The sequence below is a fragment of the Delphinapterus leucas genome, chromosome 2, assembly GCF_059928025.1.
Source record: "Delphinapterus leucas isolate spDelLeu-1000000601 "Yukka" chromosome 2, BTC_Dleu_Yukka2, whole genome shotgun sequence".
Classification (NCBI taxonomy): domain Eukaryota; kingdom Metazoa; phylum Chordata; class Mammalia; order Artiodactyla; family Monodontidae; genus Delphinapterus; species Delphinapterus leucas.
The window spans coordinates 67139493-67165393 of NC_143130.1; the positions used below are offsets into that span (position 1 = coordinate 67139493).

General features: G+C 40.9%; 1 protein-coding gene across 1 annotated transcript in view; it reads right to left on the bottom strand.

Moving 5' to 3' along the window:
* The window catches only part of THSD4 (thrombospondin type 1 domain containing 4), a 569301-nt gene that overhangs the window by 321538 nt on the left and 221862 nt on the right, over window positions 1-25901 (bottom strand). The window contains exon 6 of the mRNA XM_022579923.3: window positions 657-793. Coding sequence (XP_022435631.1) covers window positions 657-793 — 137 coding nt within the window. The remainder of the gene's footprint in view (window positions 1-656; window positions 794-25901) is intronic.

Sequence of the window (25901 nt, forward strand, 5' to 3'; positions counted from 1 at the left end):
TGGCTGTGGAATTGGTGCCATCTCCTCTGGGGCACCTAGTTTTAACCACATGGTGCTTTCTGTCAAAGGGTAGCATCCCACAGGGATTCTCTACAGACCAGAATGTTTGCAGAATGCAGGGCGGGGAGTTCTTGGAACAGACTTCAGAATTACAAGGAGGCTAAAAACTTCCTGTTGAAAGTACAACTTCAGCTATAAAGGCACTAGACAACTTTCATTTGGAAGCTGGCCCCAGCTGGTGGGAGGCAAGATAAAATACGCCATGCCCTTAAAATGCCACCCTGATGACTTCAACTGCTTCTTGACTGATCCAGCAGTGCCCTTTTCATAACCTCCACTTCAGAGGGAAGGAAGAAGCTTTGGATCCAACCAAGGAAAGATCACTGAGTTTCTTACGACGCACGTGATATAAACATGCATAAGTCACTTAATAACTGAAATGCCAGAGTGAGACTTGGCAACTCCCAAAGATCGAAAACACGGAGCAAAACAAGCCGCCCTGTCTTACGCACTTCTCCCAGAGCTTATGGTTTGGAGTGGAGGGGACCATAACATGTGGGGAGGAAGCACGCCACAGCCTGGCGAACAGTGCAGTCGGCAGGCACAGATCAAACACCCGAGACCCACTCCAGATACGCCAGTCCAGGGGCACTTACCTTGCACTGCCCAGACACGCAGATGGCCGTGCCGTTCTGGTCACAGGGGGTACCATCAATGACCTTCTCCGCCTGCCGTACGTAGAAGCGGTAGCCCATTGCCTGGCAGTTCAGCTCACACTTCCGATTGCCCTTGGCTACCGAAAAAGAAAAACACAATAATCATCTTTATTTTTTTCTATATTTTTTATTGAGATAAAATTCACATAACATAAAATTAACCATTTTAACCAAAGTGTGCATTTCAGTGGTTTTTAGCATATTCACAGTGTTGTACAAACATCCCCGTGAACTAATTCCAGAACATTTCTATCACCCCAAAAAGGAAACACTGGACCTGTTAGCTGTCACTCCCAATTCTCTCCTCCCCGCAAGACCTTGGCAACCACCAAATCTATTCTTTGTCTCTATGGATTTGCCTATTCTGGACATCTCATAGTCACGCACCTTTTAAAATGCGTGAAAGTTATTAGATCTCTCTCTATTTGATGGTAGAGAGAAGGGGTTGTATCTTGATCTACAGGCACATAGTAGAGATTCGATGCTAGTGAATACTGTAAAGGAATTCTTAAAGAATCTCACAATGCAAATAATAGACTCCACTTTTAGACATCCTCCCATGCTTTAACATAGTCAAAATTATATCGTATAAATCACCAACCACAGTGAGCACACAATGTTTATGTTCTACTTTTTATTATTTAAAATCTATACAATTATATCATTTTATGTTCTTTTAAATGGCTGAGTTTCCTGTAATAATTCCTCCATTACCAGATATTTAAGTGGTTTCCCTATCACCTTAGTTTGGAGTCCAAAGTCCTCAGCAAGGGATAAAACATCTTTCAGGAGCTGAACCTTGCCTACCTTTATAGTCTCATTTCCTCCTGTTCCTCCTTAAATCTGCATTCTATCCCCAGTTAAGCACTTCCTCTGTCCAGCCATTGTTTCACTGCTCCTCTGGCTAGTACCTGTTTCTACTTTGCTTTAGTTCCCAGGTCAACCCCTCTGGGAAGCCCTCCACAGATCCTGATCTACTCTACATGTCCATCCATCACAGGCTGACCCAGCCTCCTCTACTATAAGGTTAAACAAACTTCATTTGAAGCATGGCTTTGAGGGACCACAGAGATGTGTCTATCTTATTCACTTTTATATCCCTAACACTCAGTAGAGAGCTGGGCACATAGCAAATGCTCAATAAATCCCTGAGGAATAAAAGGAGGGATAGATAAATGAATATTGGCCTTTGGGGTTTTTTTTTGTTTTGTTTTTGTTTTTGCCTTTCTCTCCTCTCTCCCCACTAGATAGATTCCCCTACCTCGGGGTGTTTCTTTATATTTTTGTTACTTCACAAAAAGTACTTCACCAGCACAAAGCCTGGTGCTCAATAAATGCTAAATTAATTACTGCTACAACTAATATTTTCAGAGCAATCTAGTTGCCTCCAAAATAAGAATGAGAAAAATGTTCAGGTGAGATATATTTCCATATCCAAGGGAGAAAGACATGCCAAGTACACACTGATTTTGTTTAACTGCTTTTGGAGACAAGACTAATGCTATGCTCAGCCATAAACAGCATGTTCCAGGGTCATGCCTTTGTCTGAAAATCTGATTACTGCATTGGATAATACTAACATTTTCCTACACAACACAATACATCATACTTTCCCCAGTGTGGCTGCCTGACTGTCATAGCAACGAACTTCCTTCTACTCCAAAGCCATTGAAAACCGCTAACAGGAAATCACAGGCAACCTCTGGGACCACATGGTTTAGGGAAGATTGAATCTTCTGTGTACTCTGAGCTCTACTGGAGAAGTCAAGAGACTTGATTTCCTACGCTGGCTGCCCAAAAGATATAAGAGGTGATCTTGGAAAAGTCAAAGATTACCAGAGACGAAGCACCTTTGGGAATGTCTGAAACCAAACCGTCATTTTATGGATTAAACACACACACACACACACACACACACACACACACACACATACACACACACACACTCCACACACACACACCAGGCCTAAGAAAGGAAGTGACAAGTTAGAGGCAAAACTAGTCTCCTACAACCTGCTTTCTCATGTCATCTATGTATCCAGACCCCGTTTCCTCTCTCCCAGCTCCTTACTTTGGGAAGTGACAGCAGGAACTATCCAGGTGCATTGCATTTTGTAATAAAAGTGTCTGAAAGGCAGCCTCACAGAGGGCAAGGGTTTTGAGTTCTCACTTCTCTGGGATTCCTCCCAATTACCTCTATCCTTTGGAATACTATCATTGGCAGCCACAGCTTTAGCCCTCAATATTTGCAACCATATTATGGAAGAACATTCTGAGAACAAAGAAAGATGGCTGAACATGAGACAATGACAGCAAATGGCTACATGAAAATAACCCAGAGGAACGGCCTTAAGTCTGAGTTTCTCCTACCTGTGGCCCAAACCAGCAACTAGGTCTGACCCTCTGCCTATGTGGCTTAGGCAGTGTCCCTGCCTTCTCAGACTTGCAACAAGGAAAAGGGGGATCCTAGGAGATAACTGAAACCTGGGGACAAGTGACTACCTGACAAAATTGCCCAGAATCCTGCTGCCTTAGCAATATTGCATGTAGAGCATCTCATAAAATTACATTAGCGGGCTTCCCTGGTGGCGCAGTGGTTGAGAGTCCGCCTGCCGATGCAGGGGACACAGGTTCGCGCCCCAGTCCGGGAAGATCCCACATGCCGCGGAGCGGCTGGGCCTGTGAGCCACGGCCGCTGAGCCTGTGCATCCGGAGCCTGTGCTCCGCAACAGGAGAGGCCACAACAGTAAGAGGCCCGCGTACCGCAAAAAAAAAAAAAAAAAAAAAAAAAAAAAAATTACATTAGCCCTGACTTCTCCAGACCCTGCTCCTACTCCTCAACCCCTTTAAAATGCCACATAAAAACACATCTGCAGGGCTACAGTTTAATGTTTTTCATGGATGGTCACTTCACTCCTTTTTTCTCCCCTTGAACAGAATTACAATTCTGATGTCAAGAGCCTCTTCTCTAAGCAGATTTTGTCATGGTTTCCTCCTTGCAGAGAGAGGGGACAAAACAGGAGAGCACAAGCTAGAACAACAGGATAAGAGCAAGTGGGCACATCCTTCTCCTCCGCGCTTATCTCCCCCTTACTGCTCTCCCTCTCTGCTCTCATCTGCTTCCTAAAAGTCCTCCCCACCCCCACAGGGAATACCTTTACATTCCACACACCACAAAGGTAGTGACTCTCAGTGTGGTCCCAGGACCAGAAGCCTCAGTATCACCTGGGAACTTGCTGAAAATGCAAATTCTTGGGCCTCGCTTCCAGCTCCTAAATCAGAAACCCTGGGGATGGAGCCTGGAAACCTGTATTTTGACAGGCCCTCTGGGTGATTCTGGTGCATGGTCAAGTTTGGGAACAACTGCTCTATGAAAAATCAAGTAGTGAACAGACCTGGAAGTGGCTGATTATTCTTGCATTGAATCAAAGGTGTCCAAATTCCATGCCTAAATTTAAAAGTTAATACACACACTATTTTTAATTTAGGATATTGCCTGGATCCCTGATAGTAAAACAGCCCTCTGATCATTTTTAAAACTTCTGGAGAATATACAAGAAAATTCAGGTTGCTTCGAATAAAGTGACTAACAGCTAAAGGGTTTACCCTCAAACACAGGTTAAATGTTTAAATCACTCATTGAACCCTTTAATTGGAAAATCCATTGATCTAAGAGGAAAGACATTTTTAAGTGATAAAGGGCAAAGAATATAGAAAAAGAGCTAACAGTTATAAAATTTTGGAAGCTGGGAAGCAGAAGGATCCATGGAAGTGACTTAGCAGACAGACCCAAGCAAATGGATCTTAAGCAGGAATTGAAGCAATGAAGCTACCTAGTATTGTACCATCTTCAGAAGGCAACTTTGGAAATAGGGGAGAAAGCAGGCCTAAAAACAGAAAAATTATCTATAAGCGTATTTAAGAATTAGTCAGAGGTTCTACTTTCCAGAATGGTTAGCTAAAAGCCTTTGAAAATCAGCTCCTTCATAAAAGCAAAGAGAACATTGGAAAAAGCTGGAGTGGCTATACTAATATCAGACCAAACAGACTTTCAGACAAACATTTTTACCAAAGACAAATAAGAGCATTTTACAATGATAAAATCCATCAGGAAGACAAACAATGAAGCCCCAAAATACATGAAGCAAAAACTGACAGAATTGAAAGGAGAAACAGACAATTCAACAATAATAGTTTGAAACGTTGATACTCCACTTTCAATAATGGATAGAACAACTAGAGCCAGTAGATATCTATAGAACCTTCCACCCAAGAAGAGCAGAATACACATTCCTCTCAGGTACACATGAAACATTCTCCGGGAGGGAACAAATGTTAGATCACAAAACAAGCTTTAATAAATTTAAGAGGAGTGAAATCATACAAAGTATGCTTACTGATCACAATGGAATGAAGTTAGGCATCAATAGCAGAAAGAAATTTAGGAATTTCAAAAATATGTGGAAATTAAACAACATACTTCTAAATAACTGATTAAGATTAAAAAACTCAGGGACAATTAGAAAAAACTTTGAGATTAATAAAAATTAAAACACATCATACCAAAACTTATGGGATGCAGTTATAGTTGTGCTTAGAGGGAAATTTATAGCTATAAACACCTATGTTAAAAAAGATCTCAAATCAATAACTTAATCTCCCAACCTTAAGTATTGAAAAAAGAAGAGCAAGCTAAACTCAAAGCCAACAGGAAGAAGGAACCTAGAATGGAAATAAATTAAACACAGAAGGGAGAGACAACAGAGAAAATCAATGAAACTGAAGTTGGCTTTTTTTAAAGGGAAAAAAATTGACAAACTTTTAGATAGACTAACCAAGAATAAAAGAGAGAAGACTCAAAATAGTAAAATTAGGAACAGAGAGGGGACATTACTACTTATTTTAGAGAAACAAAAAACAAACAAAAACAAAAAACAAAACAAACTTCTAGCCAGGGCAAAATAGACAAGAAAAAGAAAAGGCATCCAGGTTGAAAAGAAAGAAGTAAAAGTATCTATCTGTATTCACAGATGACATGACCTTGTGTATAGAAAAATTTTTAAGTGCACCAATAAACAAGTTCATCAAAGTTACAGGATATAAGATCAATAGGCAAAAATCAATTATATTTCTATACACTATCAATAAAACAACCTTAAAATAATAGCATTATTTTTTATTGTAAAAATAGCATTTACAATAGCATCAAAAAGAAGAAAACACTTAGGAACAAATTTAACAAAAGAAGTGTAAGACTTACACATTGAAAAATACAAAACACTGTTGAAAGAAATTAAGGAAGATCTAAATAAATGGAAAGAAATTCCATGTTCATGGATCAAAAGACAATATTGTTAAGAGGGCAATACTCCCCAAAATTGATCTACAGATTCAGTGCAATCCTAATCAAAATATCAGCTGTCTTTTTTTGCAGAAATTGACAAGCTGATCCTAAAATTTATATGAAAATACAAGGAACCAAGAATAGCCAAAATAACTTTGAAAAAGAAAAACAAAGTCGGAGGACTCATACTTCCTGATTTTGAAACTTACTACAAAACTACAGTAATGAAGACAGCGTGATATTATCACAGGCTAGACCACAGATCAATGGAAGAGACCTGAGAGTCCAGAAGTAAACCCTTATATTTATGGTCAATTGATTTTTGACAAGGGTGCCAAGATAATTCAATGAGGAAAGAATAGTCTTTGCAACAAATGGTGTTGGGATAACTTTGCATATCTACATGCAAAAGAATGAAGCTGGACCCCTATCTCACAGCATATATAACAATTAACTCAAAATGGATCATCAACCTAAATGTAAAAGCTAAAACTATAAAATTTCTAGAAGGAAGCATAGGCACAAATCTTATGATTTTGGATTATCAATGGTTTCTTAGATGATATGACATCAAAGGGACAAGTGACAAAAGAAAAAACAAGATAAATTGGACTTTATCACAGAAGTCTATTGAGAAAATGAAATGGCAACCCACTGAATGAGACAAAACTTCTGCAAATCATATACCAGATAAGGGACTTGTATCCAGAATCTATGAGGAACTTTTATAACTAAAAGATAAAAAGAGATTCCAATTTAAAAAGGACTTAAATAGACATTTCTCTGAGGAAGATATACAAATGGCTAAAAAGCACATGAAAAGATGCTCAATATCATTAGTCATTAGGGAAATACAAATTGAAACCACGAGATACCACTTCACACACAGGATGGCTGAAAAAAAAAAAAGACAATAAGAACACTGGCAAAGATGTAGAGAAATCAGAACCCTCTTACAATGCTGATATTATTGTAAGATGGAACAGCTTCCTTGGAATACATTTGAGAGTTCCTCAGAATGTTAAATGTAGAGTTACCATATGAGCCAGCAATTCCACTTCTAGGAATATACCAATGAGAAATGAAAACACACATCTTCACAAAAACTTGTATATGAAAATTCATAGCAGCATTATTCATAATAGCTAAAAAGTAGAAACAATCCAAGTGTCAAAGTGATGAATGGATAAACATAATGTGGTATATCCATACAGGAAATATTACGTGACAAAAGAATGAAGCACTGATATATGCTACAACATGGATGCACCTTGAAAACATTACGCTAAGAGAAAAAAGCCAACCACAAAAAGTCACATATTGTATAATTACATCTATATCAAATATTCAGAATAGGCAAACATATAGAGGTAGAAAGTAGATTAGTGGTTGCCAGGGGCTGGAGGGAGGCAAGAGTGTGGAGTGACTACTAATGGGTACAGACTTTCTTCTTGGGGTGATGAAAATGTTCTGAAATTATATAATGGTGATGGTTGTATGACTCTATACTAAAAGCTGCTAAATTGTACTATTTAAATTGGTGGCTTTTATGGTATGTGAATTTTATCTCAATAAAGCTGTTATTTTTTAAAAAAGAAGTAGCAGCAGCAGTTAGTTTCCTAGATCCCCAAGAAATCATCACATAAATAACAAGAAAATTTCTGTTTCCAGATTGAAGGAGCCCATCAAGTGCCCAGGACCAGGGTGTTAGGGTGCTCAGATTATCTACCATTACCATCCCAATCCAAGTCAGGATTCTCCCAGCAGCTGGGTGTTAGCTCACAGCTGTGTCTTTCTGGAACTTGCCCCCAGCCTAAGGGAGCTGCCTCACCAACCTCCTTCCCGGGGATAGCCCCTGTCCAAGGACGGGTCCATGTGGTTGTACAATGGCCCATCCCGTCTTAGTTTGGGGTAATTCCCAGGTCAGGGCTGTTCATTCCTGCATCTCACACCCCTCACAGGCATAGTTCCAGAATCACTGCCTAATAAACACTGGGCACAAAGCTCTCCTTCAGGATTAGCATCCTGGAGATCTGACCTAGTACACTATCACGGCTCAGCTGTGAAGCGCATGCACATAGTCATACTGTAAGCAATGGTTATTAATCTAACCAAAATTACAACATAATTACATTGAGAGTGTGTGGGATGGGAAGTGTGTATGTGTGGTGAGGTGGAGGGAGAGGGTGATGAAAGAGGGCTACATCGTCACCTTCAACAGAAAATACCTGAAACTGAAAAATCCGGAAGTAATGATATAAACATTATTCAGAGATAAGAAAGTCAATATCAAAAGAACAGCTAAAATTATTGGGGAGGAAGAAATACTGGAGGGGGCAAAGTTTGTAGAATTATTTGACTCTGTAAGATACATGCATGGGTAACTTAAACAATAAAAATTAATTTTAAAAAGAATTTTAAAAATAACTCCAACAATTTGGGTTCTGAGAAATGGAATCCTGTACAGTTTCTATCAGTGGTAGGTCCTTTCCATCTCTATTCAAAATTAACACAAAACTATAAAACTCCTTGCTGTCTTTTCAGGAACTCAGCATAAGTGGGAGAGCAAAAATGTTGCTTTCCAAGAAAGCAACACGTTGCTGAAGGTTCTAGATTTTAGCTGGCTTTGCTACTACCAAGGCTTGCATTATCTCTTAGTAGGCAAGAGGGGGACGCCTCAAAGTGGCAGGAAATGAGGTTCAAGCTTTCCCCACAAATGCACATTCTTTTGCCTTCCCTTAAGTAGAGAGAAAATTTCAGGTAAGAAAAGAGGAGAGACATTCTGTGAATAAATACGTGAGGCTATTCTTGGAGAATGGATAACATCTGTGCTTAGTTTCGGATCCATTCAAACTTCACAAGTTCACTCCAAGTTTAACATTGAAGCCCTCGTTTCCCAGGCTCAAGTTCCATTTTTTTGGTAGAATACGTGATATCCCCGTTCAAGAAAAGCAGCCTCGTAAACGGAGCTCATAAAACTCAGACGTGGCAGGGTGCTCACCCAACACATACTGATGAGCGAAGTGCAAACGAATCAGAAACATGTGGATGCACTGTCTTAACTGTGCATGCAGCGTTTATATAAAATAAAAAGGGGTTTGCCCAAAGTCCTAGCAATGGGCACGGAGTTCGCAGCATTTGCTTGGGGGTGAATAATGCAGGGCAGCCAGAGCTATAGCCACAGCCATGCCGGGCTTCACCTCTGCCAACTACATTATCTACATGCTAATCCTCCTGTTTATGACGAAGGATCTGCCTGCCCCTGGGCTCCAAGTTCTGCACTAGACACAGATGATTACTATATAAACAGCTTTCCCCCAGGCTGCATTTTCCAGGACAAGGTTATGGAAAATAAGATGAGCAGAATGCTTCTAAGAGCCCAGACTCTTCTCTGGAATTAGAAAACTGTTTGAAAAAGTAGAGAAGAGGGGCAGGATTAATTCTTAGCTTTTCCTGTTCTGAAAGGGAAATTGTTTGGGCGTGCATTCCATCATAAAAACTTAAATACAAAAGCATACAGCTTATCAATTATGGACAATAATACCCCTAACCTTCCATCCCGCACTGCAACTATGTAATTTAAACTTTGAATCTTATTTAATTGACAGTCTTAACAGACTTGGAGATCTGGACGAAAAACAGTACACAAAATGCCTTTTTTAAATCCTGAAAAACCATTGGCTCAATGTTGCACAGATGTTAAATTCCTCTTAGCACTGCTCACATTTCTAGTAGGTAACACTTTAATGGTGGTTCTCAAACTTTAGTGTACTCAGGATCACTTTGAGGTTTCATTAAAACACAGGCTGATGGACTCCAGCCCCAGAGTTTCTGATTCATTAGGTTTCTGATTCTTGGCAAACCCAGCGTCTGCCTTTCTAACAGGTTCCCAGGTGATGCTAATGCTGCTGGCCCAGGAACCACACTTTGAGAACCATTCTTCTAATTGGTACTATTGAACCAGGATGGGGAAAGGAGACCCACCCAGCAACCAGACCACTAGTTGACACCCTGGGAATGCACTGCCAAAGCTGACACACAAAATGATGTTCAGCTAACTAAATCAAAGGTTACAGTTTTATACATGCAAGCCAGCCAGTGGAGACTGTAATCAAGAGGCCATTCAAGGAGGAAGTTCCCTTCTGAGCTGGCAGGTACGGTCCATACCATGCAGGAAATGGAGAGGGAAAAGGAACTTCTCTTTCTTTAGCATCTGCATTTGCCTCCGGCTGCCTAACCTCTTCCTGCCTTTTACAATTTTTATGTCTACTGCTTACTGAGCACCTACTATGTGCCAGACTCTTTATGTACATTGACTCAGCTAATCCTCACCCCTGGAGGATGAGGGCCCTGAGGGTCAGGCAAGCTCATCACCGCACATGGCCCGTTCGAGGGGTGAGAGACATCCTCCATGGCGGAAGTAGAGAGCGAGGGAAGATGAGCTGAGATGAGGCTGCAGAGGCAGATCGGCAGCCCAGGGCATGCAGGACCATCATTCTCGTAGAAAGAATGAACACACTTGTCTTGAGTTCTACGAAGCACCGCGGCTAGCATTCCTTGCACTTTTCCACATAGCAGAACATGGAACAGCAGTAGCTTCCCATTTGGAGAAAGTTCCTAGACACGTAATTTCACAGGAATTGGTTAAGCCAACTTTGTCTGAGTTACCCAACCTTTCTTCTGAAATGTGTTCTTTTTCTCTCATGTCATAGTAAATCCAAAGGTGGAAAAAGTGACTGAAAACAAATACCATTATGGAAAAAAATCCTGCTGTTCAAAACTCTTCAAGCTGTGTGACATGGAGTGCTACATCTTAAAATGTTACATTTAATAAAAAAGTGAAAGTGTGAAAGGGGTTCTGTCAGTAGAAAGCCAGTTTGGCCAACTGTCAGGAAAGCAGCTTGACAGCTTCAACAGAAGTGGGAGGTCATAACCAGTTTCTTATGGAAAAATATATATCTATCTGAGTGGATGTGGATATATTAAAATACGGCATATATACATACCCTCCAGAAAAACAATGTGGGCATAGCCATGTTAAGGACTGAGGCTGTTGAGAGCTCCGAGAAGGAAGCTGGGGAAGGGAACTCTGGTACAAACTTCCATGTAAAGTAAAAGTCTCAGAGGCCAGAGAAGCTCAGAGGCAGAGGAAATGACACCATCTCTGCAGGCAACACCCAGAGGAGGGTGGCTTGACTTCCCATCTCCTGCCATTATCATAGTAAAAAATATATATATGTATAGGTATGTGTGTATATGTGTGTGTATATGGGTATGTTTACATGTGTGTAGTATGTATATGTGTTGCATGTATCTGGGTGTAGGAATGCCTGTGTGCATATATTCGTGTGTATATGTGTACTTATTTATGTGTGCATTATGTGTATAAGTGTGTTCATGTATATAAGTGTGTATGCACACATGTATCTTCCAGAGTCTGTTGGCACCAGGCCAAAGCAATCAACAGTGATAAGAACACAATATGCGCTGATCCATAAGGTGGTAAAACTTATTGCATGAATGTGTGGGCAGATGTAGCAAATCCACATACCAAGCAGTGGTTCTAACAAAGGCTCTCTCTTCTAGACATTTAAGAGCAGACATGGTAAGACACTAGAAAAAGAAGGTTTCAGCAGGAAGAAAGTTTTGATGGCTTAGTATGACAAATTTTCAGAATTCAGGGGAGAACTTCAAGGAGCCCCAGCTAACCTTGGACTCAGCTTTCCCTTCTGGGGCTTCATAAAACCCGCTGAAGAATGACTTTCATCGCATTACCACTCCTCTTGCAGCCACCCCGAGTTCGTCACTCTCCTCAGAACATCTACGTCCAGCCCCTAAGATGGGGTTCGAGGACATCGTTCTCTACAAGTGGGTCTTTCACTAACGACTCAAGTACTCTCTTCATTGTTCTGGAAACACACCGTGGCCATTCTCACCTCTGTGGCTCTATTTCTTTTGTTCACCTCTCCAGAATGTCCTTGACATTCCAATCTACCAACACAAACCCTACCTCCAGCATATGATTGCGAAATACACAAACATAAAAACTGTGACAAGTGCTCTGAAGGCAGGGTCTCCCAGGGAATATAGAACAGAGAAATACACTCTGTCTAGGGTATCAGGAAAGGCTTTACTGAGGAAGTGACTTTTGAACTGAAATCTGAAGAATGAATTAGTTTTATGAGAGAGGGGATGGAGAGTAAGCCATCTCAAGCAGTGGTACCAGCCTGTGCAAAGGCCCTGTGGTAGGAGGAGTGGAAAGAAGGCCAGTGTGGCTGGAGAGACAGCCTGGAGAGGAGTGAGCCTGGAGAGGTGACCCTTCTTTAAGTCCACAGTTCTCATGATCTCTCTGGATCGGGGTTGCCAGATAAAGTGCAGAATGCCCAGTTAAATTTTTCAGATGCATAAGATATGTTGTATGGGACATACTTAGGCTAAATACATTAAACAATGATTTGTTTATCTGAAATTCAAATTTAACTGGACGTTCTTTATTTTTATTTGCTAGCAACCTGACGCTGGATACAACCAAAGGACATATTTTTCTACATAACTCATTTGTATTCTCTACCACAACAGGTCTTATATTTTAGCTGGCTTCAGTTCTTTCCATCTCTCATGACCTCAATCAGAGAACCTCAGAGCAGGAGGAGTCCTAGAAATCAGGTAGTCTGACCTTCTAGCTCCACAGATAAGAACAGGAGGCTCAGAAAGGCTCCGGAGCTGCTCAAGGTCACAGATAAAGACCCCACTGAGGCATCTTTCATGCCCTCCTGCTGTGCCTAGGACAGCGCTGAACACATTAAAACAACAGCCTAATCAATTGTTTGATTGAATTAACAAGCTCATTTACATGCCTCTGTACAGAGGGGGATGAATAGATACAATCCCAGACAGCCAGGAGCTTTCCAAACAAAATAAACAGCCAGACAGACAGAGCAGAGGCCACTTGCACATGCACAAACACGGGACAGACACAAACAACCCCAGCCAGCGGCTGCTTTGACCAGCTAGACTCCTGCCTTTTTCCAGAAGCTCTATAAGAGCCAGGAACCAAGAAGGCTCTCCTCCTTGCTGGCTTGGTGGATTTACTCTTGCATGGTGGCCCATGGAACTGACATGACAAGTGTGGAAAGGGATCATTTTTACCTTAAGATGGGAACTGTGACACTGAAAGGCCTCACCAGCCAGCCTCGTTTGTCCCTTTCAGGTCCTAGTTATTTGCTAAGAGACTTTTTTCGGGCCTTCTCTGCAGGCAGAACACGTTCTGTCCAAATATGCACAACCACCCAGAGAAAAGGGCAGGGGTGGGACCCTCCACCACTATTTACCAAACGAATGCAACATTCAACCCGACTGAAAGCAGGGGAGTAATCCCTCTGAGTAAGCTTCGCTTTCATTCCTCCGCAGGACTTGAAAAGACGTCAGTCCATCCCAATCACAATCAAATACAAGCATTTCACTTCCCGAAGACAAACAAGGATTTGGACAAATGAGAAACGGAGGCTCCCTTGTGGAGGCATGAAAAGGGAATTCAGCAGCCCTGGCTCCCTCTCTAAGAAAGCACCGGGAAGGATGTTCTTGCCGTGGCCACACAAAGCGTGGCATGAGCTCATCACGCCAGAACCTAATTGAAACCTCAGGCTGAAACAGTGTTTTGTGATATCTGGGGGAGAGGATGGGCAAAGACAAAAAGGAAAAACAAAGGATGTGTACGGAAGAGGCATGAAAAGCAGCCCACTTCTTGACTGTTGGGACGATTTGGATGGTGGCCATTGAGTTAAATGAGGTGCAGCCTTCCTTTCAATCTCAGAGACCCAAAGCCGTTTTGCAGAGCTAGCTGCTGCCAGCATTGTGGCTCCCTAGCCAAGGCCTTCAGGGTCCATCAACACCTTCAAAATGCAATTTAAAAATTGTACCTAGGGCTTCCCTGGTGGCGCAGTGGTTGCGAGTCCGCCTGCCGATGCAGGGGATGCGGGTTCGTTCCCTGGTCCGGGAAGATCCCACATGCCGCGGAGCGGCTGGGCCCGTGAGCCATGGCCGCTGAGCCTGCGCGTCGGGAGCCTGTGCTCCGCAACGGGAGAGGCCACAGCAGTGAGACACCCGCGTACCGCAAAAAAAAAAAAAAAAAAAATTGTATCTAAAGAAATGCAGCAGAAAAGATGCTGGTTAGACCTTTAGACAAACCACCTAGCATTCACGAATCCACTGAAAGGCATAAAAGGGAAAGAGAAAGAGCATGGCTGAGTTCTGCCACTTGCTAAGCTTGTGTCATTGGACTAATTATGTCTATGAACCTTGCTTTCCTTATCTGTTAAAATGGGTATGCCAATGCTTATCTCACAGTCTTGTCTGAGAATCAAATAAGAGAATGCTTGTAAAAGCACAGGTTCAAATATTTGTTCACTTCCTTTCTTCTCCCCTGAAACTAGATGCCCAGGGAAGTGATGAAGTCAGTGTTTGGAAGCTTTATTAAGAACTGCAGACATGGAAATATCTGACTTTATTGAAATGTGGCAACCCTTGCAGGCTGGAGGTAAAAAGATGCGCTAGTCCCCCCTAGTTTCAAGGCTTTATTTTATTAAAAGTATTCCCTTGTCAGTAGGTAGTTAACTGACGTTAGGCTGTCTTCAAAGCTCTGCGGAGCTGCCTGTTCTTTGCATATTCTTTGATAATTGCCGAAACAGCGCGGCCAAGTTAAAATAAGCCTGGAAGAGGAGTAGGGAGAGCCGTCCCATGGTGTTTTGGCTGCACTTCAGGACTCCAGCTGCTCAGTAGCCAAACCTTGGGAACGCTGTTTAAGTCTCATTATTCTATTTTCTTTCTCTTTATGGTTCTTGCAAATAGCCACCTGAAAGTTTCATTTCGTTATCTGTATAGAGAAACGGTTTTAATCCTTCTTCTGAGAGTCGGCTGTGTTCTGAAGGGCCAGCATCCCCTGCAGTTCAACCCTCAGCCACTGACAAATATAGGTCTTAGCGAGGGACTCGCTATTCTTGTCCTTCAGCAGAAGTTCCCATCGACAAGCATACTCTGCCTCAAAGAAAAGCCTGTGACAGACCGGGATGCCTGGAAAGAAGGCACCTCTCCCCATACTCCCAACAGTACCTAGTCACAGCCAGTATACCTTTGTGGGATTATTGGTTCTTTTCCTAGACCCAGTCCCCTACTTCACCTTGACTATGTAGCCATAGCCCCATGCTCTGGATTCCTTTGGAAAGATTTAGCCAGCCATAATTACCTAATAAACTGGGGAAGGGGGCCAGAAAAAGGGAATTCTCTTTAAATACCCAATAGATTTGAGATAAAAGGATGTGATCTTTTTGATTGAGTAATCCAGCTTATCCTTTACTCTCCTCTTCACTGTACTAGGCAGATCGGGCTCCAGGAAAACTTCCTGGATCATTCAACATAGTAAACGCAGGGCACTGTGGCAAATGGGCAAGCACATGTTTAGATCAAGGACACTCAGGGTCCTTCTGTGGGTTCAGAGTGCCGGAGGTCAGGGGAAGGTTATGTGACAGAGTAGACAGAGGGAGATGTGAGATGCAAAGCTGGATTCAACCTTGTAGACCTATGAAAGTCAAAGTTTCCATAGCTCTCTCTGCAATCCAGAAATCTTCCAATAGTTCTAACCATATTTCCAAGTCCTCTCTACTCTTCCCTCACTGTTTTCCTTGTCCAGTTAAAGCCATACAAAGATTTCACCAAAAACAGATAGTCCCATGAAAATCAAACTAGATAACATAAACAGAGAGGGAATGTAATATAAGCTCTTTTAAACCTTTGGCCTAGATTCCATTGGGCCCATCCTCTTGCCCCTCATTTTTTTCCTACAACAGTAACAGCAATGTTTACAAGAGCCAAAAAAGTGGAAGTAACCCAAGTATCCATCGACAGATGAATGAACAAACAAAATGTGGTATATACTTATGATGGAGTATTATTCAGCACTAAAAAGGAAGGGAATTCTGACACATGCTACAACATGGATGTATCTTCATGACATTATGCTGCATGAAATAAGCCACTTACAAGAAGACACTGTATGGTACCACTTATATGAGGTACCTGGAGTAGTCAAATTCTTAGAGACAGAAAGTAAAATCGTGGTGGCCAGAGTTAGGGGGAGGGTAAAATGAGGAGCCATTATTCAATGGGTGCAGAGTTTCGGTTTTGCAAGAATAAAAGAGTTCTGGAGATTGGATGCACGACAATGTGAATGTACTTAACACTACTGAACTGTACACTTTAAAACAGTTTAGATGGTAAATTTTGTTATGTGTATTTTGCTACACATTTGAAAAAATGGAACTAGAGTCTTTACATTCAAAATTCTGCCCCTCCTTCCATTATATTCCAAGGGTCAAATCAACACTCCAATGAAACAATACCTAAAATTGGTGGTCAAATTCCAATAGCTGGCATGATCCACCAGACCAGGCTGCCCCACAGAGATTTGCTGTCTGCTCTCGTCAAGTGAAGTGGGCATCAGCTGTCCTTTGCAAAGATGACATTACTGACTCCAAACCAGCAAAGCATGGGTGAAGGTTGCTTCATTCCCCATTACTTGGGATACATTTCCATCACTTTCACCCGCATTCTCCTCCTTAAAGGGCCTGGCACGTACTGGGTACTCCATATGGGTTTGGTGAGCAAATTAATGAGTCACTAAAAGGCTAAAGTGGAGTGAACCAAGCAGCTCTATGACAGAATTGTAAGAACCCCTCGAGAGTGTTAAAAACACAAATTGATTGCTCTTTGTGGACAAATCCGAGGGATGATTTATGTGAAACAAGGTAAAGTAGGTTCTTGTTAAAGTCTCAGATTTTACTGGGAATGTGTGATACCCTGAGTGCAGTTTTGATTTGTCTTCTGTTTATGTGTGTAAACCACAAAAGCAGTTAACTGTTGATGGCCAAATAACAAATGTCTCTGCCTCTCCCCAGAGAGATTAAATAGCTCTGGGTTGAGAAAAAAATAGAAGATCAAAAGAAGACCCAGACTTCCCGGCTGGCAGGCAGCAAGAGGTCCCCAGGCCAAGGGAGGGTAACCTTTGCTTGAACTTAGAGGAATGTGGAAAAGGGGTTCTGGGCTGAGAAGAAAATCTGTAAGATGCTTCTCCTAAGCTGTGCAGACCAGAATTCTGAGCTACGTGCCTGAAATTCCCTGACCTGACCATAATATTTACTTGTAAGCCTTTGCCGCATATACTTATAATTAACAAAAAGATGTCTTGTTTTCTTTTCTTAAAAATGATGGCACATAAAGCAAGTTCTGGGTGAGAGTGATATCTTTGTATAATTGGTCCAATACTTTTGGGAAAATAAGGCAGATATCAGGTGACATAATTCATACCCACTGATCTATTCATCCCCCTCCTGGAATTTATTCTAAGACTAAAAATCTAAAAGAAGAGAACATATTACAGTTTTCCTGAAAACGTATTTGAATGAATTTTGAGTTCTTTTTTAAAAACTCATTAGGAAAAAGACTTTGGGGGAGATAAAACATTATCCCTATTACACCTAAGGCCATATTAACCCCTATATAAGCCCTGATTCATGGGTACCACTTCCTTGATTTAGAGACAATCACCAACCACAGCATCCTGAGCAGATCTGAAAATGCTTCTCTAACACCTGAGATCACCCAGACAACACTGTCTGTCAAAAAGAGCCCATTCTACAGGCACTCAGACAGGTTTATTTTTTAAATGTTAATGAGTTATGCCTAGCAGCTAGCTTGCAGTGCACAGCTATTCAATTCTTCAAACGGGTGATAAAAGCATCCTGCCCAAGTCCTCAGAAGCCTAAAACAAAACGCAAGCAAGCTGTGAAAACAACTTGACCCCCATGCCCACGGCTGCAAGGGAATCTCCAGGGCCCAGGAAAAAAAGAAAAGACAACAAAAACAGAAAACCCTGAAACCTTGACTCCTAAAGTAGCAAGTACTATAATGCAAATGTATGTTGATTAGAAGGCAAATAGAACCCTTTTCAGCCTCTGGTTTCCAAACACAAAGCTTGGAAAACAATTGATTTTCTCCAAGTTCTTCCAAATAGAGAAGGAAATAACTGGGGAAGACTTTCGTCATTTTAAAAGCTGACCTCTGAATTTGGAACCGAGGGAATGCCCACATTTTCTCTTAAAAAGTGTTATTTACTTAGTGATCGGAGTCTACATATTTCAGACTCTCTGTGTCTCTCTCCTAAGAAACAAGCCATCCCGTTCTGGAAAGTAGGAAGGCTGGGGCTGTGCCCACCTGTCAAACTTCTCTTTCACATGGTAACATCTCCATCTGCTGGAAAGTTAGATGTCTGCATTAAAGGCAGAAAATGTTAGTCTGACTGTCCTATAAATCCAGGTCAAATTTACATTCCCACTTTCTCGTTCATAAGCCTTGCCATGTTATTTGAAACATCTGGCTTTTTCCCTTATTTCCGAGGCCTCCAGTGGTCTTCATCCCTGTGGCATTTGCAGGACCTCTCCTAACCCCTGCTCACTCCCCTCCCCATGGTTTGGGCAGGTCCCCATCAGTCTTTCATTAGAACTGTACATCCTTAGGTTAGTCCAGAAACCCTTCTCCGAGGCTGGATATTGTGTACCTGGAGGTCAGTGGTTCCCGTACAACCCTCCCCGCACCCCTCCTCCCCTCCCCCGGGCCGGCATTCCTTTGAACTATGATCTTAGCTTTTCACAGCATGAGCTCCTTTATTTGGCTGGGCAAAACTGTTCAATAACTGCCTGTTTTGTCTTTGATTTTTAAAAATAAATAAACACACAAACATTTGGGCCGTGAGGACAAGGCTGTGGTTACCCCTCTCTTGTTTCTGGTGCCTTCAAGTCTCTTGCTTTTCTGTACGTTTCTGTGGATTCCACCTTGGCCAGGCACCCACTCAGTGATTAGCCCCAGGAAATACAAGTGCACGTTGCCTGTGTACACGACTACTTCTCTGTCCTTTCTGTTCCATCATTAGCATCACTTTTCAGAATCAATTCCTCCATGCCTTTAGTTTAGTCTCCATTCTGCCATTCCTTTCTTTAAAGTAAACAACGTGTAATTCTATTTATAAATTATTGCTTCCTGGTATTAAACTCCCAGCCTGAACCTGAGCAGCTTTCTGGGCTTCCATCTCTTTATTTGTACACTAAGGAAGTGGGACTGATCCCTTAATTCCATGCAATTTATGATGGTCAGAGGACAAAGAGGCCCAGGCAAGTAAAGAAGCCACCTGCTTCAGCAGCCTCTCAAAGACGACAAACTTGAGAGTCAGAGGTTGGCAAGGAAATAAAAGCTAGGCGGATCTTGTCCTTCTCTTAGGAGAGCTGGTGAAGGACAAGCTAGCTATGAGAATACCTGATTATAAGAAAACGGGAGTCAGATAAGCCCAAGAGGACCCAACCCTCCTCCGTCTACCTAAAGAGAACTTAGAACTGTAGAGCTGAACAGAAAGGCAGGCCTTTCCTTGTCCTCCAAGACCATCTGCTAAAATGTACCTGAGAAGGAGAAAATGAGAAAAGCTAAAGAAAAACGCCTTCTCTCTCTTTCTCTGTCTAATCCTAATTAGCTGCCTAATCCAGGGGGTAGAAGGCCTAAATAAGTCTGATCTCAACAACTGGTTTAAAACATGTTATCTCCTTTTGCCTAGAAGAAAGAATTAGGTTTATTAAGCAGTGACTTATAACAATAAAAGATCCATAAAACTGATGCTTTAATTAATGGCTAGTATGTAAGCTTATTCCATTAAAAGCAAGAGCATAATGGAGTGGAACAGTGGATGTGGCAGGACTGAGTTCCGGCCTCCAGCACTTTATACCTATGATTATTGCACTATGTTGTTTTTCTACTCACGCCTGAACTTAGATTAGGAGTTCCTTGAGGACGATGGAACCTGGTCTTCTCATCCTAGTAGCCTAGATAGAGGTCCTCTCACACAACAGGTATTCAATAAATGCTTGTCAAATTGAAACGGACCAACCAGAGCCCGTTCTAATGGTCCCTCCACATTTGGAGAGCAGATGGCTGATGATCTACTTGCCAAAGTGCTGGCTCCTTGTTCATCTGATGTGAGCTCTCCAGGTCTCCTTCATGGTGCCTTTACAAGAATTAGAATACATGTCCCTTCCTCAACACACTTTACTTCCTCCTGATAGAAAATTGTCATAATGTATTGATACCATTAGAAAAAGCCACTTTTTGCAATCTGCTGGAAAGTTGTCACAGTAAATATGCAAATCATTCATCTTTTGCGTCAACAGAGTCATAATAAAAATATGAAGAAAATCAAAACAATAAAGATACCGACAGAGGAAACTTGCACAAGTTAGATAGCCTCATCCACCAGAGGGCAGACAGCAGAAGCAAGAAGGACTACAATCCTGCAACCTGTGGAACAAAAACCACATTCACAGAAAGACAGACAAGATGAAAGGGCAGAGGGCTCTGTACCAGATGAAGGAACAAGATAAAACCCCAGAAAAACAACTAAATGAAGTAGAGATAGGCACCTTCCAGAAAAAGAATTCAGAATAATGACAGTGAAGGACCTCAGATCCAGGACCTCAGAAAAAGAATGGAGGCAAAGATCAAGCAGATGCAAGAAATGTTTAACAAAGACCTAGAAGAATTAAAGAACAAACAAACAGAGAGGAACAATACAATAACTGAAATGAAAAATACACTAGAAGGAATCAATAGCAGAATAACTGAGGAAGAAGAACGGATGAGTGACCTGGAAGACAGAATGGTGGAATTCACTGCTGTGGAACAGAATAAAGAAAAAAGAATGAAAAGAAGAGAAGACAGCCTAAGAGACCTCTAGGACAACATTAAATGCAACAATATTCGCATTATAGGGGTACCAGAATGAGAAGAGAGAGAAAAAAGACCCGAAAAAATATTTGAAGAGGTTATAGTCGAAAACTTCCCTAACCTGGGAAAGGAAATAGCCACCCAAGTCCAGGAAGCGCAGAGAGTCCCAGGCAGGATAAACCCAAGGAGAAACATGTCGAGACACATAGTAATCAAATTGACAAAAATTAAAGGCAAAGAAAAATTACTGAAAGCAACAAGGGAAAAACGGCAAATAACATACAAGGGAACTCCCATAAGGTTAACGGCTGATTTCTCAGCAGAAACGCTACAAGCCAGAAGGGAGTGGCATGACACATTTAAAGTGATGAAAGGGAAGAAGCTACAACCAAGATTACTCTACCTGGCAAGGATCTCATTCAGATTCGATGGAGAAATCAAAAGCTTTACAGACAAGCAAAAGCTAAGAGAATTCAGCACCACCAAACCAGCTCTACAACAAATGCTAAAGGAATTTCTCTAAGTGGGAAACATAAGAGAAGAAAAGGACCTACAAAAACAAACACAAAACAATTAAGAAAATGGTAATAAGAACATACATATCGATAATTACCTTAAACATGAATGGATTAAATGCTCCAACCAAAAGACACAGGCTCTCTGAATGGATACAAAAACAAGACCCATATATATGCTGTCTACAAGAGACCCACTTCAGACCTAGTGACCCATACAGAGTGAAAGTGAGGGGATGGAAAAAGATATTGCATGCAAATGGAAATCAAAAGAAAGCTGGAGTTGTAATACTCATATCAGATAAAATAGACTTTAAAGAATGTTACAAGAGACAAGGAAGGACACTACATAATGATCAAGGGATCAATCCAAGAAGAAGATAGAACAATTATAAATATATATGCACCCAACAAAGGAACACTTCAATACATAAGGCAACTGCTAACAGCTATAAAAGAGGAAATCGACAGTAACACAATAATAGTGGGGAACTTTAACACCCCACTTACACCAACGGACAGATCATCCAAAATGAAAATAAATAAGGAAACAGAAGCTTTAAATGACACGACAGACCTGATAGATTTAATTGATATTTATACGACATTCCAAAACCAGCAGATTACACTTTTTCCTCAAGTGTGCACAGAACATTCTCCAGGATAGATCACATCTTGGGTCAGAAATCAAGCCTCAGTAAATTTAAGAAAATTGAAATCATATCAAGCATCTTTTCTGACCACAATGCTATGAGATTAGAAATCAATTACAGGGGAAAAAACGTAAAAAACACAAACACATGGAGGCTAAACAATGTTACTAAATAACCAGGAGATCACTGAAGAAATCAAAGAGGAAATCAAAAAATACCTAGAGACAAATGACAATGAAAACATGACAATCCAAAACCTATGGGATGCACCAAAAGCAGTTCTAAGAGGGAAGTTTATAGCAATACAGTCCTACCTCAAGAAACAACAAACATCTCAAATAAACAATCTAAGCTTACACCTAAAGGAACTAGAGAAAGAAGAACAAACAAAAACCAAAGTTAGTAGAAGGAAAGAAACCATAAAGATCAGAGCAGAAATAAATGAAATAGAAACAAAGAAAACAATTGCAAAGATCAATAAAACTAAAAGCTGGTTCTCTGAGAAGATAAACAAAATTGATAAACCATTAGCCAGACTCATCAAGAAAAAGAGGGAGAGGACTCAAATCAATAAAATTCGAAATGAAAAAGGAGTAGTTACAACAAACACTGCAGAAATACAAAGCATCCTAAGAGACTACTACAAGCAACTCTATGCCAATAAAATGGACAACCTGGAAGAAATGGGAAAATTCTTAGAAAGGTATAAGCTTCCAAGACTGAACCAGGAAGAAATAGAAAATATGAACAGACCAATCACAAGTAATGAAATTGAAACTGTGATTAAAAATCTTCCAACAGGGACTTCCCTGGTGGTGCAATGGTTAAGAATCCACCTGCCAGTGCAGGGGACACGGGTTCGAGCCCTGGTCTGAGAAGATCCCACATGCCACGGAGCACCTAAGCCCATGCACCACAACTACTGAGCCTGCGTGCCACAACTACTGAAGCTCACGTACCTAGAGCCCATGGTCCACAAGAGAATCCACCACTATGAGAAACTTGCACACCGCCAACGAAGAGTAGCCCCCACTCGCCGCAACTAGAGAAAGCCTGTGTGCAGCAACGAAGACCCAATACAGCCAAATAAATAAATAAATAAATAAATCTTCCAACAAACAGAAGTCCAGGACCAGATGGCTTCACAGGTGAATTCTATCAAACATTTAGAGAAGAGCTAACACCCATCCTCCTCAAACTGTTCCAAAAAATTGCAGAGAAAGGAACACTCCCAAATTCATTCTATGAGGCCACCATCACCCTGATACCAAAACCAGACAAAGATACTACAAAAAAAGAAAATTACAGACTAATATCACTGATGAATATAGATGCAAAAATCCTCAACAAAATACTAGCAAACAGAATCCAACAACACATTAAAAGGATCATACACCATGATCAAGTGGGGTTTATCCCAGGGATTCAAGGATTCTTCAATATATGCAAATCAATCAATGTGATACACCATATTAACAAACTGAAGAAGAAAAACCATATGATCATCTCAATAGATGTAGAAAAAGCCTTTGACCAAATTCAACACCCATTTATGATAAAAACTCTCCAGAAAGTGGGCATAGAGAGAACCTACCTCAACATAATAAAGGCCATATACAACAAACCCACAGGAAACATCATTCTCAATGGTGAAAAACTGAAAGCATTTCCTCTAAGATCAGGAGCAAGACAAGGATGTCACTGTTTGCAGATGACATGATACTATACATAGAGAATCCTAAAGCTGCCATCAGAGAACTACTAGAGCTAATCAATGAATTTGGTAAAGTTGCAGGATACAAACTTAATGCACAGAAATCTCTTGCATTCCTATACACTAATGATGAAAAATCTGAAAGTGTTATTAAGGAAACACTCCCATTTGCCACTGCAAAAAGAGAATAAAATACCTAGGAATAAACCTACCTAGGGAGACAAAAGACCTGTATGCAGAAAACTATAAGACACTGACGAAAGAAATTAAAGATGATACAAACAGATGGAGAGATACACCATGTTCTTGGATTGGAAGAATCAATATTGTGAAAAGGACTATGCTACCCAAAGCAATCTACAGATTCAATGCAATCCCTATCAAATTACCAATGGCATTTTTTACAGAACTAGAACAAAAAACCTTAACATTTGTATGAAGACACAAAAGACCCCAAATAGCCAAAGCGGTCTTGAGGGAAAAAAACAGAGCAGGAGGAATCAGACTCCTGGACTTCAGACTATACTACAAAGCTACAGTAATCAAGACAATATGGTACTGGCACAAAAACAGAAATATAGATCAATGGAACAAGAAAGAAAGCCCAGAGATAAACCCACACACCTATGGTCAACTAATCTATGACAAACGAGGCAAGGATATACAATGGAGAAATGAAAGTCTCTTCAAAAAGTGGTGCAGGGAAAACTGGACAACTACATGTAAAAGAATGAAATTAGAACACTCCCTAACACCATACACAAAAATAAACTCATAATGGATTAGAGACCTAAATGTAAGACCTGACACTATAAAACTCTTAAAGAAAAACATAGGAAGAACAGTATTTGACATAAATCACAGAAAGACCTTTTTTGATCCACCTCCTAGAGTAATGGAAATAAAAACAAAAATAAACAAATGGGACCTAATGAAACTTAAAAGTTTTTGCACAGCAAAGGAAACTACAAACAAGACGAAAAGACAAGCCTCAGAATGGGAGAAAATATTTGCAAATGAATCAATGGACAAAGGACTAATCTCCAAAATATATAAACAGCTCATGCAGCTCAATATGAAAAAACCAAACAACCCAATCCAAAAATGGGCAGAAGACCTAAATAGACATTTCTCCAAAGAAGACATACAGATGGCCAAGAAGCACATGAAAAACTGCTTAACATCATTAATTATTAGAGAAATGCAAATCAAAACTACAATGAGGTATCACCTCACACCAGTTAGAATGGGCATCATCAGAAAATCTACAAACTACAAACGCTGGAGAGGGTGTGGAGAAAAGGGAACCCTCTTGCACTGTCGGTGGGAATGTAAATTGATACAGCCACTATGGAGAACAGTATGGAGGTTCCTTAAAAAACTAAAAATAGAATTACCATATGACCCATCAATCCCACTACTGGGCATATACCCAGAGAAAACCATAATTCAAAAAGACACATGCACCCAAATGTTCATTGCAGCACTATTTACAATAGCCAGGTCATGGAAGTAACCTAAATGCCCATGGACAGACTAATGGATAAAGAAGAGGTGGTACATATATACAATGGAATATTACTCAGCCATAAAAAGGAACGAAACTGGGTCACTTGTAGAGATGTGGATGGATCTAGAGACTGTCATACAGAGTGAAGTAAGTCAGAAAGAGAAAAACAAATATCTTATATTAATGCATATATGTGGAACCTAGAAAAATGGTACAGATGAACCGGTTTTCAGGGCAGAAATTGAGACACAGATGTAGAGAACAAACATATGGACACCAAGGGGGGAAAGTGGGGGGTGGGGGGTGGGAGGGTGGTGTGATGAATTGGGAGATTGGGATTGACATGTATACACTGATGTGTATAAAATTGCTGACTAATAAGAACCTTCTGTATAAAAAAATAAATAAAATAAAATTCAAAAAGAAAAGATACCTACAATGTAAACACTGACCCTGGAGATGCAGTAACCTGTTCGGTGCACAGCCTGAACAACTGTGCAAGGCAGATGATTTCTTTCAGGCATCTATGTGACTAGCCTTGAATAACCGAGCCTATGAGGTGGTGGCAAATGGTAGAACTATTTATGTTCTGCTACTTTCATGTTGGCTTCAGAAGAGTCACTGACAGAAAGTGG